General features: G+C 32.1%; 1 protein-coding gene across 1 annotated transcript; it reads right to left on the bottom strand.

The window, feature by feature from the left end:
• Window positions 1-9,183: 9,183 nt before the first annotated feature.
• On the bottom strand, window positions 9,184-14,110 carry LOC139488898 (galactoside alpha-(1,2)-fucosyltransferase 1-like). The gene is made up of 2 exons (XM_071274860.1): window positions 14,016-14,110; window positions 9,184-10,284 (listed from the first exon to the last, which is right to left on the bottom strand). The coding sequence occupies exons 1-2, from the start codon at window positions 14,032-14,034 to the stop codon at window positions 9,266-9,268; spliced, it is 1,038 nt and encodes a 345-aa protein (XP_071130961.1). The 5' UTR covers window positions 14,035-14,110; the 3' UTR covers window positions 9,184-9,265.
• Between the last annotated feature and the right edge of the window lie 1,906 nt (window positions 14,111-16,016).

The following is a 16,016-nucleotide window of genomic DNA, read 5'->3' as shown; positions in this document are numbered from 1 at the left end:
TGTTCGGGGGTAACAAAGGGTATATATTTTATAGTAATATAGGGATGTAAAATAGTTATCCCATTCGGACTTGGTTTGCCTGTGTAAGGTCACCCTCTGGCCTCCTGCCATCGAGGCGATCTTACAATTACACACTGCGTCATCATGGGATAATTATTACGAACTCAACATGCATGTATACCTAACGCACGATTGTATTGTCGTCAAAGATCAGCAAAACATGCACTATGGAACGCCACTACTGCCTTATGTTAATAATCAGCATTATACGCAGTGTTCCCAGCATTATATGAAGTGATCACAGCATTATATGTAGTGCTCACAACATTATATGAAGTGATCACAGCATTATATGCAGTGCTCACAGCATTATATGCAGTGTTCACAACATTATATGAAGTGCTCACAACATTATATTAAGTGCTCACAACATTATATTAAGTGCTCACAACATTATATTAAGTGCTCACAACATTATATTAAGTGTTCACAACATTATACGTTTGTTGTTGTATGATGAGATTGATGTATGATGAGATTTATGAATGATGAGATCATTCGGTAAACTTCGTTTTTTAGCGGAGATTACCGAATCCATAGTTGGTAAATAACGGTAATGCCCAGCAAACAAATTTAAAAAGTTATTAAAATCATGTTATCATAAGGTAGCATACAATATTTAAAACTGATTGAAATAAGTAAGGAAAAGATGAAACTGAGAGGTGAATGATTGAAGTAGTTCTGTTCGTCGTAAGAAATACGAATGGCAAAATTTAAGTTAAATAATAAAAAGTTTATTTAATGAAATATCGAAGGAAAATTTGTATGATATATTCTCGAGTTCATTTCCTACTGAAGAAATTTAGCAAGGTGCCACTTTATAGTCCGTACTCAGTTTTAAAAAGCTTAATTACCTTTTAAATAAAACAGTCAGCTTTCTATAACACATAGGTGCCATATTACGCTAGCTTATATATGTCATGATAGAGTCATTTTTGGCATCGATTTTCAGAATTTTGCATTTTTACATGTATAAGTATCTAACAGATATGGAAAATGCAGTTTAAAGCATTTCACTGTAGGTGTAAAACATAACTTTACATCAATTATTCCATTTTTTTACAAGCTTTTTAGCACGGCAAGTACTAAGATTGTCTTCTAAATATGATCAGCAGTCTTATATAGAAATTTAAACTTTCATAGAAAAAATTACCCTTTCAAGACCCTGTTTAACATATTCATTTAAAGTTATCATCTCTTATGAAAATTGAGTTTGTGGGGATGAATAAAACGTTTACTACGTTTGTTCGTCAGTTTGCACGGTACATTTATATATAAAAGTGGTATGCTTGCCAATGAAACAACTTTCCACAAGAGACAAAATGACATCACAGAAATTTTAAACAGCTAAACGGCCACAGTACGACCTTCAACAATGAGGAAAGCCCATACCGGATAGTCAGCTATAGAAGGCCCCGAAATGATAAACGAAAAATATTCCTAATTTATGTACAAACAAACGATTGAAAAATTAACATGTATATATGTCGTGTACAAGTTGCGATTTTGTACAGGTTATAACATGTACAAAAATATTGTACATGTTATAACTTGTATAATGCAAAAATACAAGTTATAACATGTACAAAAGTACCACATACATGTTATAACCTGTACAAAATATTGCTTAAAAATGGTTTTAACTTGTACAAAATTTAAAATAAATCTTAATGAAGTAAAATATACATTTAAATTCACCAATGCATAATATGCATAAAGAACAACAATAAATAGGCCAGAACGTAAAATTGAGAATGGAAATGGGGAATGTGTCAAAGAGACAACAACCCGACCAAATAAAAAACAACAGCAGAGGGTCACCAACAGGTCTTCAATGTAGCGAGAAATTCCTGCACCCGGAGGCGTCCTTCAGCTGGCCCCTAAACAAATATATACTAGTCCAGTGATAATGAACGCCATACTAATTTCCAAATTGTACACAAGAAACTAAAATTAAAAATAATACAAGACTAACAAAGGCCAGAGGCTCCTGACTTGGGACAGGCGCAAAAATGCGGCGGGGTTAAACATGTTTGTGAGATCTCAACCCTCCCCCTATACCTCTAACCAATGTAGAAAAGTAAACGCATAACAATACGCACATTAAAATTCAGTTCAAGAGAAGTCCGAGTCTGATGTCAGAAGATGTAACCAAAGAAAATAAACAAAATGACAATAATACATAAATAACAGCAGACTACTAGCAGTTAACTGACATGCCAGCTCCAGACTTCAATTAAACTGACTGAAAGATTATGATTTCATCATATGAACATCAGGCACAATCCTTCCCGTTAGGGGTTTAGTATCATACCATCATAACATATGTGAGAAGAACATAACCTGTGTCATGCCAACAACTGTTTTTAGAATAAATGTGTTTAGTTCCGATGCAAAGACCTTATCAGTGACTCAATATTAACGCCAAAATATGCAATCTTTAATGACTTGACAACAGTATCGTAATTATATCCCTTCTTAATAAGTCTATTCAAAGGTTTTGTAAGTTTCTGAAGTGAATACTGACACCTTTGTGCTTTATAAAGAATATTTCCATAAAAAATTGGATGTGAAATACCTGAACGTATTAGAAGTCTGCATGTTGAGCTATATTTACGAATGATGTCTTTATACCGATAATAAAATTTAGTAAATGTTTTGACTAGTTTGTGATATCGAAAACCCTGGTGTAATAATTTTTCAGTAATACATAAATTTCTCTCGTTAAAATCTAAAACATTGTTACATACACGAGCGAATCGTACAAGTTGAGATATATAAACACCGTAAGATGGTGACAAGGGACCGTCACAATCTAAAAACGGATAATTAACGATAGGAAATGAAAAATCATTCCTTTTATCATAAATTTTAGTATTCAGCTTTCCATTAGTGATATAGATATCAAGATCGAGAAAAGGGCAGTGGTCATTGTTAGTATTAGCTTTATTTAAAGTAAGTTCAACAGGATAAATTTCATTAATATACATACTGAAGTCGTCATTATTGAGAGCCAAAATATCATCCAAATATCTAAAAGTATTATTAAATTTGTTTATCAGATGTTGTTTCGATGGGTCTTTGCTTATTTTTGTCATAAATTGTAACTCATAACAATACAAAAACAGGTCCGCAATAAGTGGTGCACAGTTAGTCCCCATTGGAATTGTGTCTTTTTCTGTAGAGGACAATGATAAAAATGTTTCAGAAATATATGTTTCATGACTTATGTTGGCAAAATGTGTTTTCGTGTAATTGTATGTTTTATATCCATTATGGCTTAAATAAGTGTGAAACTATTTACTAAAAGCTTGCATTCCTCAATGACAATTACATTAGAAACTAGTAACTAAATTCTTCCAAAAAATTTAAGAACGATTCCTAATAATTTTGGGAAATACTCCTCCCTCTCGTTTTTATAGCATGCAAAGACTAAAACAATGTCATATGCTTACCCTGTAAAAGCAAGAGAGAGAGGAAATAGTTTTCATCGGACCACGCTTCATTATTAATATCTTTGGATCTACTCTTCAACATTTTTGGCCTTCAGCATGACTTATGTAAATTTATAACTCAATTTTTGTTTATAAACTATAAGATCATTGCATGAGGCGAATGTCATTTTGATGTTTTAAATATATATCCTCTACTTTGAAAGCATGTATTTGTGGCCTTTGGATGTTGTCTGCTCCATGGGCGGGTTGTTGTCTTTTAGACACATACCCCGTGTCAATTCCCAATTTTATTTGTAGACACATCTATTCTGGCTATCCTCTTATGTCTTTTAGTGTCAACTAAAATGAAAGTATTTTACTATTGCCTTCAAAGTGGACACTCACAATTATAATTCATCAAATAAAGATACGTCCATAGATAGTCATAAGAGGATCATAAGACATGTCCTAGGAATGCTTCGTAATACCGACTCCTGGAAATTAACTGTATCAAAAAAGGACAAAACACACTAACATGTTGTTGAGGTCAATATCATCTGTTGCGATAATAGAAAATATCCTTATTTTTCGATTTTGTACAAGTTAAAACCATTTTTAAGCAATATTTTGTACAGGTTATAACATGTATGAGGTACTTTTGTACATGTTATAACTTGTATTTTTGCATTATACAAGTTATAACATGTACAATATTTTCGTACATGTTATAACCTGTACAAAATCGCAACTTGTACACGACATATATAACACATTAATTAACAAACGACAACCACTGAAATAAAGGCTCCTCCTGACTTGGGACGGCCACATATATGCAAAATGTGGCGGGTTTTAACATGTTAGCGGGATGTTGGTATCCTCCCTCTAACCTGGGACAGTGGCGTAACAGAACAACATAAGAACGAACTATGAAAATCAGTTGTAAAAGGCTTGTTAGTTTTCTCGTTTGAATTGTTTTACATGGTCGTATCGGGGCCTTTTATAGCTGACTATGCGGTATGGGCTTTGCTCATTGTTGAAGGCCGTACGGTGACCTATAGTTGTTAATGTTTGTGTCATTTTGGTATTTTGTGGATAGTTGTCTCATTGGCAATCATACCACATCTTTTTTTTATATTAACTCATTAGATTGGTACAAATATAAATACATATGATCTAACAAGAAAATAGAGTGAACGTGCATGTGGGCGGGTACTTGTATATTCCAATAAAAAGACTGATCTGAGAGTATATATAACTAATATAGTACCATGCTGTTGATTAAAAATAACATCACTCCAGACCCTTTTGTTTTCCACATAATTAATATTGCCAATAATTAAGAAGTTCGGGGTCGAATAGATACCAATAATATATTCACCTGGGGCCGTATGCATAAAACATCTTAACTTAAGTATTCCTTAAACTTAGTTTTCACTAAGAATTTCCTTAGTTAAGTAAAATTCTTAAGCAGTATGCATAAACTTACTTAAGTCTTCACTTAACTAAGGAATACTTTAATCGAACCTTTCTCTAATTACCGTATGATACTAGCTCATCACATGTAAAAGTTTGTTATGATTATTTAAATTTATTGATCAATGCATATTTTTATTTTAAAGAGCTGGGGTTAAATTGATATTGGTATGTAAAACAATTCAAAAGAACGTATAAACATAATATAAATGATGAACAATAGGCGCATATAAGACAACGCTTTTTAAGGTTGATGTTTTTACGGATGAGCATTGGAAGAAAAATATTTCGGTAACCCAAATGAATAATCTTTAATCATCTTTTAATGGGTGTAATATTTTTTGGATACAACAATATGTTTTAAACTCTAACAAAACATGATCAAGGTTTCAGTGGCGTAGCACAAGACTAAGGGTAACATATTGTAAGCAAATCATTTTACAAAACATTTTTTTCAATAAAATGTTCACTAATTATAGTTCAGCTTATTATGCGCTAACATCTCCCTTTCCAGACCCCTTGTTTACATTTGCTTATGGTTTGAAAAAATCTATGAGAAATTCACATTTTTATCACTTCCCTTTTACAACAACAAAAAAAGGGGGGGGGGGGGGGGTAGAAATTTTTTTCCAGGAATCCATATACAAACAAGGACATTTTTCAAAAGTACTACAATCTTTACTGACACAAATTATGACAGTAAGTATATTCTCAACATCTTAACGTACTTAGCAATATTTTCGAAACCGCAATATATCTCATTGAATATATAATGAAATATAAAAAAAATTGATACGAGTAAGGTATCATAAATATCTTATATGATCTTATATAAACTTCGAATTCCATGAGGTGTAGCAGTGGGGACTTTTGACTTCCGTAACAGTGATTCCATAAACAATCAACTCATTGTTTCAACAAAATGGAGGTCCATGTCCACCTCTCCCCTTTGTATGAAAGAAATCCACCTCTTGGTAGGTCTTAAAACTTTTCGATTTTGTCCCTGTAAGTGAAAAATGTTTAGGGTATGCCCTACATCTTTAAAATAAAACTAAATTGAAAATTCAAATGATCCCCCCCCCCTCCCAAAAAAAACACCCCACACACACTGATATAAAAAATGTTTTTTGCGTGCCCTCTCTTCATTCCTTAATTCTGTTTGAACTTACAGTTACGAATGATACACGCGCGGTGTATTTTTAAAATCTAAAAAACGTGCACGTACAGAGTAAACAAAAGAAAAATAGAACCATGAATAACATGAGTATAAAAACTGAGTACTTTTCGGTATACACACGAGATATGGGAAATAGTATATAAGTTATAACTATCCACTGTTATCTCTTTATTTGTTGATTATATGTGATTTGAAGAAAATTACGATGATCGTTAATATTTAGCAATAAATAAACGAATAATTAGTATTTTATTACTGATATAGTTATTAATAAATTTAACTGTAGGTAACCTATTAATGTCCTGCAAAGAACGCATACTTTCGATTGATTTTAAACTATGTTTGAAACTTTAAGGAAGCTCTATAGGTACCTTAGACTTAAGTGTTAACTTAGGCGTTTCCTTAGTATAAGGAGTTATATGCATACTACTTAAGTTTTGTGGGCGTGACTTAAAACAACTAAGATTTTACTTAGGAAATACTTAGTTTAATATTTTTTATGCATACCACTTAGATAAAAAGGGCGGAGTTTCCTTAACTTAACTAAGGAAAATCTTAACTTAAGTAGCTTTATGCATACGGGCCCAGTTAACTATTACATTATCTGTACGTTCCGCATCTGACAGGAGTACCACGCAACGCTGTATTTAAGATTTTGCTATATACACGGGTCGTAATCACAGGGTTGAAACTACTTAATTCAATCATTGTCACATTGTTCCCGATTGTAGTACTTTTAAAATCAGTATGACTTTCTAAGATGACAATACGAATAATAAAAATCTGGACTTACAATAATGCGTATAGGTACAACATGTACAGTTTTCAATTTGTTAGACGTAAAACAGCGAATCAAAGATTCAATTTTATTCATAACTCATAAAGGACAAAACTGTTGATTAAAAAATACTCCTTTCCAGAGACTTTTGTTTTCCAAACAAAATCAATAATACCAATATTAAATTGACAAGTTCCAGGTCGACGGATTCAAACAGAAAGATGTTAAAAGCAGAAAAAACTTCATCTTACAATCGGCATGACTTTATCAGATGACAATACCAATACTCAAATAAGGCTTACGCATAGTTATATTCTTTAATTCAGTCACAGACCCGCGATATCACGGATGTGTTCTAGTAAATATATATACATATTAATTTGTGAATATGGTGAAACTAATCCTCAAAATAAGTTTAAAATGCCCTGGTGTGGAATAAACTTGGGTTAAATTGATCATACTTCTTAATTTACTTATTTCAATCCGTTTTAAATATTGGATACTGCCTTAAATGATCACATATATAATAATAACTGTTTAAATTTGTTTGCTGGGCATTGATTTACCGTAATTTACCAATTATGGATTCGGTAATTTCCGCTAAAAACGAAGTTTACCGAATGATCTCATCATTCATAAATCTCATCATACATCAATCTCATCATACAACAAAAAACGTATAATGTTGTGAACACTTAATATAATGTTGTGAGCACTTAATGTAATGTTGTGAGCACTGCATATAATGCTGTGAGCACTTAATATTATGTTGTGAGCACTTAATATAATGCTGTGAGCACTTAATATAATGTTGTGAGCACTTAATATAATGTTGTGAGCACTTAATATAATGTTGTGAGCACTTAATATAATGTTGTGAGCACTGCATATAATGCTGTGAGCACTTAATATAATGTTGTGAGCACTTAATATAATGCTGTGAGCACTTAATATAATGTTGTGAGCACTTAATATAATGCTGTGAGCACTTAATATAATGCTGTGAGCACTGCATATAATGCTGTGATCACATCATATAATGTTGTGAGCACTACATATAATGCTGTGATCACTTCATATAATGATGTGAACACTGCGTATAATGCTGATTATTAACATAAGGCAGTCGTGGCGTTCCATAATACACGATTAATTAAGGGTGAAAAGGAGATAATTGTAACCGAAAATATTTACTTCATATTTTGTCGTCTGTTGTTCATTAGTGCTTCTCGTTTCTCCTTTTCAATATAAAGATTAGACCGTTTGCTTTCCTGTTCAAATTGTTTTACACTAGTCATTCTGGTGCCCTGTATTGCTTGCTCTACGTTGTAAATAGAGACTAGATGAAATTACAAACAAACAAAAATTATGCGCCAACCATCTTACACAAAATATGATTAGATATTTGTCAAAAAGTTATGAAAAACTTTGTTAAATCCATTCAATAATGCACTCACTAACCCGTTGAATGGGGTAATTCAAGTAAACCTTTATATTTTCTTCAGTTTGGTGGCTGGTGGTTAAAATATTGGCTTTTTGAGGCTAACATTTCATGCAGATTTTAAACAGTAATGTTTATAAGCTTTGGATCAGACCATATTGTCTACATATATATAGTTAAAAGAAACTCGGCAGTCTTGTTATATCTAGGCTTCATATATAATCATATCTCAGCAAGCCTTAGGATTTAAGCAAAAAAAGCATATTTCCATCTTTCATATGCAATTTAATATTGAAATATTGGGAACGGCCTTAAATGACAACTTGTTTTTTTTTAGGCTTAACATTGTTTAAAACCATGTTATACTCATGTGATATGCTATTTGAAACTTACATTTACATTTACATGAAAAGAATATTTATGATATGTAGAAGGTTTTGGTTTAACTTAACCGCTTCATTTGAAAACCTCTATATTTTGGCACAGGGTCATATAAAATTAACTTTTTGTCAAGTCTAACACATTTAGTATGCTATATTTACTTTTAATAATATCTTATACATTGAGACATTAACAATTGCAATTTGTTGTTGTTTGGGGATTTTTTAAGCCAAAATTTGAAATTTGAAATTTGAAATTGTTCTATTTCAACGTCATAACTCAGCAACCTAAGTTAAGATATATATTGGCCAAATTTGTATGATGTAGACATGCAATTTTTCTGAAAACTGGATGTATTTTTGGACTTTTACTGTACATAACAAACACACAAAAAAAATGACAAAAAAAGGGATATTTGTTTTAATGCGACAAAACATTATAAAGAAATGATAGATTAGAGGAATTAATTGTGGTCTCTTGTCCGATGATTATTATAATTCATTTGCATTTTTTATTTGCTAAGAAATTCCTATCCAATCAGTATAAAAGAAATCAGTGAAGTTCTTATTATATTGAGAACCAACAAATGTATTTGGTCTGGCAGGCCATTTATAATATAATGTCAATCCATTTGCTAACCATCCCATCCACCAACCGAATGTTCCAACGGATGTTATCACGTGATCACAATTTGAAAGAATCGTAAAATCTACTTCCGGTTTATTATTTGTCAGCAATTCAAACTTGTAACCTTTCAAGTCTTTGTTTGAAATGATATTCTTTGAAGTCCATTCTTTATCATTGGAAGCAATAATAAATAAAATGGTTTTATTAAATTTCGAATACATATAACTAACAGCATTGGTAAAATAATTTTTCGAAGCAACATTGTAACCGCGTTTAAACTTTTGAACCATATCACCGCGACGAACATGTATACCTACAGTTATAGCATCTGCTTTTGAACGAAATCCGTGTTTTAATAGCAAATTCTTGATAACATTTTTTGAATTAGTCAGAAGATGACGCTTAAACACCAACACTTTTCTTAGCTTTTCTTCGTAACCATGAAAATATTTCCAAGAATGCAAATAATGTCCAAGTCTATAATCACGTGATGAGTTAAGGTTCCTGAATTTGCTGTCGTAAGCACAACATCCAAACTTTTCTGTTATAATCGGCATTCTATTACAAATATCCCTGTTTTTATGTTTTTGTATGTTCTTGTCATTGATATCAAATATTTTGTTAAAACGTTCATTCTCTGTGATAACTAGTGTCATGTTATGGTGGAGGGCTATACCAAAAGCTGAAGCGAACTGGAATATTGCATTACCAATTCCACATGTTCCACATTCAAACATTGGACATATCTTATGTTTAATTTTAAATTGCTTCGGTTTCGGCATTAGCATGTGTATCTGGTTTTCAGATGAAACATTTTCCTCTGTTATATAGTACAAATTGTATTCAAAAATTATTAAGAAAATTGCAGTAACTATGGATACCGCAATGCATCTACTACACCATCCATAACCTGAAATATATAAAACAAACATGTTCTCAAAAGCAGCAGAATGTGCAATAAATTGATGACAAAAACTTCAAAATATTTCATAATTCAAATTTGTTAGACTCTCTGTTTTACAATTTTATAGGGATATTGATATTTATAATGATTTCCCAGCTTTAAAACATACACTGGTGTTGATATAAAAAAGAAGATGTGGTATAATTGCCGATGACGCAACTCTCCACAAGAGACCAAAATGACACAGAAATTAACAATTTAAGGTAACGGTACGGCCTTCGACAATGAGCAAAGCCTAAACAACATAGTAAGCTATACAAAGCCCCGAAATGACAGTATAAAACAATTAAAAGGAGAAAACTAACGGCCTAATTTATGTACGAAAAATTAACGAAAACCAAATACATGTATGTTACACATAAACAAACGACAACCACTGAATTACAGACTCCTGACTTGGGACAGGCACACACATACAGAATATGGCGGGATTAAATATGTTACCGGGATCCCAACCCTTCACTTAACCTGGTACAGTGGTAAAATAGAACAACATGCGAACGAACTATAAAAATCAGTTGAAAAAGGCTTAACTCATCAGATGGATAAAAATACAAGTGGACATGGACAGGTAATTGTACATCCCAACAACAAAAACACACAAAGTACAGATCTGAGAGTACTCGCAGATAACTGACAGCTAGTTCAAAGCATCTAACAATTAATATAAAAAAAATCATGCATCTAATACTAAATTATCAATCCGTTCACATTCAACATTACAATGGATTTCGTGTGAAGACGTCAAAAACAGTCAGAGAAAACATGACCTTGTGCAATGCCAAAATACAGGTATCGACAGATTGTAGATCCGTGAATGTGTATATTTATATAACATACAAGTTATATTTTTAGTTGGCTTTTAATTTACTGATAACAAAATCAATATTCATACCAATAAAAACAGTATTCAATGATCTTGTTACGAAATTCCTGGCTTAAACCAGTAATACATAGATTACGTTCGTTAAAATGGTGTAAGATGGTGCCAAAGGAACATCACCATCTAAAAATGGAAACTTAACAATTTGAGAACGAAAAATTGTCCCTTTTGTCGTAACTTTTAGTGTGGAGTTTCCAGTTTAAGACCGAAATATCTAAATCTAGGAAAGGACAGTAAGTCCGTGCCCATAGGAATACCTACAACCTGTCGATAAATTTTGTTGCCGAAACGTACATAAATATTATCAAGGAGAAAGTTAACAGCTTCAATTATCTCATCGCACCTCCAGTAAATATATCATTCATATTTACCTTTCTCATTAAAGAAAAAGCTTTAAACAAGTTGCAGTAAATATATTTGATTTCAGATTTACCAAAGGACCATTTAATTAGATATAAAAACGTTTGTTTGATAAGATAGTGTGAAAGTGTAGTGTAAAGAGTAGAAAAATCAAAACTGTGTTTTACACTCCAAAAATAGTTAATTCCACTATGTTCATATAATGAATTACAATAGTTTATGATAAGCTCTTTGATAGTAGTTAACATGGTTAAGGAACTTGTTAAAAGCGCTGAAAGATTAGTTGTAGTACACTTACTAGAGGCCGAGATGAAACGATATTTAAATGTTTTTGTGTGTAGTTTAGGTAACCAATACATCTAGTAGGGACCTTTAAATGTTTAGAAGAAGCCTTAAGCTTTGGTGTGGTTATGATATGTTTGTTTACTATATGATGACTCTCCGTGGAGCGTATGGACTTGAATGTAGATGAATTTAAAATTTCATTCTTAAAAATGTCCATGTAGTATTTACATCATGCCACCACCACCACCATATTGTTGGCTTCCGTGTCGACCGGAACAAACACAAACCGCTTTGAAAGTTTTTGAGGTTTATTTCTTATTCTAGAAATAGGCGTATAATGTACTCTATTATTAACTTCTAAATTATTTTTAAAATGTGACTGGACGACACTCTTTCCGGTCTATTTCGATATTTCGGTCCTTTTTCAAAAAGTTTTTAACCTCTCTATCCTGAACGATATTGAGGTCCTCTGTGATAACATGGCTATAGGGGTTATATCTAAACTTCGACGATTCGCAGTTTCAAGTTAAGGGAGTATTATTTTCTACATACTCGTCTGATGTTACTGACTTACATGTATAATTAGAAATTTATCTTCTGCGGTTTTTTTTTTGTAAGTGTATAAAATAATAAGTGGTTCGATGTTATCAAAATAAGGAGGTATAAAGTTTTGAACGGTAGAGTCATTAAATATACTAGATAATTTGATTAAATATAAAGCTCTGCTAATATATTTAATTTTCAGAAAATGGCGTACATGTATGTCGATCGTGGGAACAGCTTATGGTGGCAAAAAGCTGTAATTATACTCTTACTCGTAATTATACATGTATATATAAGTCTGCCCGTCTGTCCTTACTCCTGTCCGTCCGTCGAAAGAACTGTTTGTCAAGAATTCCAAATCAATCTTTCCTTTTATTTTGAATCAAGTTACATGCATACTGTGTAAGGGAGCTACCCTCCTTTGATTTCGGTAAGGGGGCGCTAGGATGAAAAAAGGCAGGACGAGACACTTTGCCAAAAACTAAGGCAGGGTGACAATTTATGTAAAAAAGGCAAGATAAATAAATAATAAAACAGGACCGAATAGAGGGGAAAATAAAAAGACAGAACAGAGATTACACCTAAAAAAAAAAGATAGGACAAAAAAGTGCATTCAATGGTGCATATTTTCATATTTTTTGCGATTATTGGCATAAAGAGAATAGCTATCTATTTCAACTGTCTAGGCCACGAAAATGACATTCATGCGTACCAGCTAAATTGACTAATACTAATACTAATATCAGAGTTTTAAAAGTACTTAGAAAAAGTCAAAGTTTCGAGATTTGAAATGTTAAAATATCGACTTTGAAAAAAAAGTTCACTGCCAATTTTATTTTTACTATGTCCCTATATAGCTAATACGCTTCCGTACCAAGCAATTATCGACATTAATAAAGTATGTGCCGACTAGTTGGGATGTTTACTTTTATTTGTTTTACAATAAAATATCAAAGAAAGAACCTCAAAATAGCTCCTTTTTCATGATATAACATGTATATCCCGAAGGGCAAGGGATGGTCGAATGAATAGAACAAATGACACGAATGAATACATATATAGATATAGGAAGATGTGGTGTGAGTGCCAATGAGACAACTCTCCATACAAATAACAATTTAAAAAGTAAACCATTATAGGTTAAAGTACGGCCTTCAACACGGAGCCTTAGCTCACACCGAACAACAAGCTATAAAGGGCCCCAAAATTACTAGTGTAAAACCATTCAAACGGGAACACGTATAATTATTTAAGAACATTTAATTTCAATTTGAATGCTTGTGTCTTTGCTCTAAAAGAAGCTTCATGGTGACAATTTCATGTTTGATTTCTACTTCCGGTATCAATATTAAAAGAGAGATGATATGAACCGTGATACAACTATCCATAGACGGCAATTGGCAAGGTTCGATATAAGCAACACTGCTATTCAGCATTGACATTTTTAGCGTTGACAGGACATGATTTTATTAAAAGCAGTATCCATTTTGGCTCATGACTATTTGACCAGATGATGTTATGTGAAATATTAAAGTTCAATAATAGACACCGGCAACGTACTAAGCATGTTCGGGTTAATATACATAAAATAGAGTAAAACACCTACCATTTTTTAAGATATTCATTACACATATTCTGTACCTATCCTTCCTATATTATTATATTATAGACCTGTTAAAAAGTTGTGTATTTCAAAGTTTGTTTATACAAGGAATTTACGTTTAAATATCTATTGTAAATGCATGTTTATTGTAAATACCGGCTAAAATTTAAATGGTTTTCCATTGTAATAATTTTACTATGTCATTGGGAAATATGGTTTACTAAGTATAACTAATCAATACATTAAATACAAATCCATAAGTAAAATAATATCTACGGAGTGTAGGTAAAAGTCTTATAGTAGGAGTTTAAATATAATGAATATTCATAAAAGAGGATTATTCCATTTCCTTGATGCAGCGAACTTTTTCAAATCTGTTTTACATGACCCTTATGTACTCGAATATTTCAAATTAATCTAGAAGAATTCAAATAGAACTTAAAAATTCAAATCGAATTTGGACAATTCAACATTGAGTTTGAATAATTCAAATCAAATTTGAATAAACCAAGTTGTTTGAAATAATTCAAAATTAAAAAAGAAAAGGTAAAGAAGATGACTTAGGTTTTCCAAAACATAAACATACCGAAACCTCGTAATTTTCTAGTTCACTCCCTCAATCGAACATAGTACAGTTGCAGCGAGGAATGTAAACTTAAAAATGTTTACTTAAAAACACAAGAGTACGAGGTGTTGATGATTGGTGTTCCATTGAGTAAGTAATATACATGGATAACAAAATAACAAAGTGTAACATTATAGAAATACCACATAGCTGAGAGGGTGTTAGAGCAGATTGGTACCCCCGGGAAGACATTGTCAACCGCGGCGAAGCCAAGGTTGACAATGCTTTTTCGAGGGGTGCCAATCTGCTCTATCACCCTCTCAGCTATGTGTTATTTAATTTATTATACTGAATGTCCTATCATTATTGTCTTTTACAGATTTTTTTATTTTAAAAAGTATTTTCTTTGACATCACGTCCATAACAACGTTATGGGTATTAGAAAAAACAACAAAAGTCAAGCAAGATGTTTTATTATTTTTATTTTAAAGGTCAAATAACAAAATCTGAACCAAAACGTAGAACTTAAGCGTTGCATTTAATTACTTGATGTAAATTCGATTCATTGTCCTTTAAATTATCGAATTCTGATTGGTCTTGACGAGAGGGTAACATTCAAAAAAATTGTCACCTCAGCTATGTGATAGAGTAAATTAATACCCTCGTATAAGACAATCAAAATATGGCATTTAAAAGTGGAGTATAATAAATAAAACTATATAACTTTGGATGAGGGTTTTATCGATGATTACCATTCGATAATAACGAGTATCACCCTGATGCTGATTACAGACATTACACTCCGCCGCAATCATCATCATTACAGAACCTTAATATCTTAAATGTTTTATTTTGCATCATTTGTGGAAGATCCGCCCTTAACTGGAACCTTTGATTGTTAAATATATATCAAATTGAATGCTTGTAATGAAATTAAACATGATGTTTATTTGATCAGACCTGGCTTAAAGGGTCAATGATAGGTTTTGCCATAACGTTGCGTCTGTCGACGTTAACCGTCATTTAAAAACAAAGTATTTTCCTCTGACACTACTGAACTAAATGGAATAATCATCTACTAGTAGTTGGTTAAGATGCTCATGTATTCAGGTAAACAACACATGCTATTTAATAATTTTAATAGTGAAAAAAAAAATAACCAAAAAAATCCATAATAGATCCCGTTCCTTGCAACACAGGTCCCGTTTGTTTAAATCTATTTAAAAACCGATCTCTCATCGCTCCTGTTTCTGATATGTCGCGTGGTAGATCTAACGAAACCCGCTTTGAGGTCACATGTGAGTGACCTCGTAGGTGTGTCTTTTTCGACCAATGAAATTGAGTCTTCCACGATCTTGAAAGTTTATCGTAAGGTAAAGGGATGTAACTCATTTAATTTACGACGAAATCGTCAGTCAAAATAATTCATAAACTTTTTT

This window comes from Mytilus edulis, chromosome 9 (genome assembly GCF_963676685.1).
Source record: "Mytilus edulis chromosome 9, xbMytEdul2.2, whole genome shotgun sequence".
In the NCBI taxonomy this organism is placed as follows: Eukaryota; Metazoa; Mollusca; class Bivalvia; order Mytilida; family Mytilidae; genus Mytilus; species Mytilus edulis.
The sequence above is the reverse complement of the archived record's forward strand: the minus strand, read 5'-3'. Positions and strand labels throughout refer to the sequence as shown.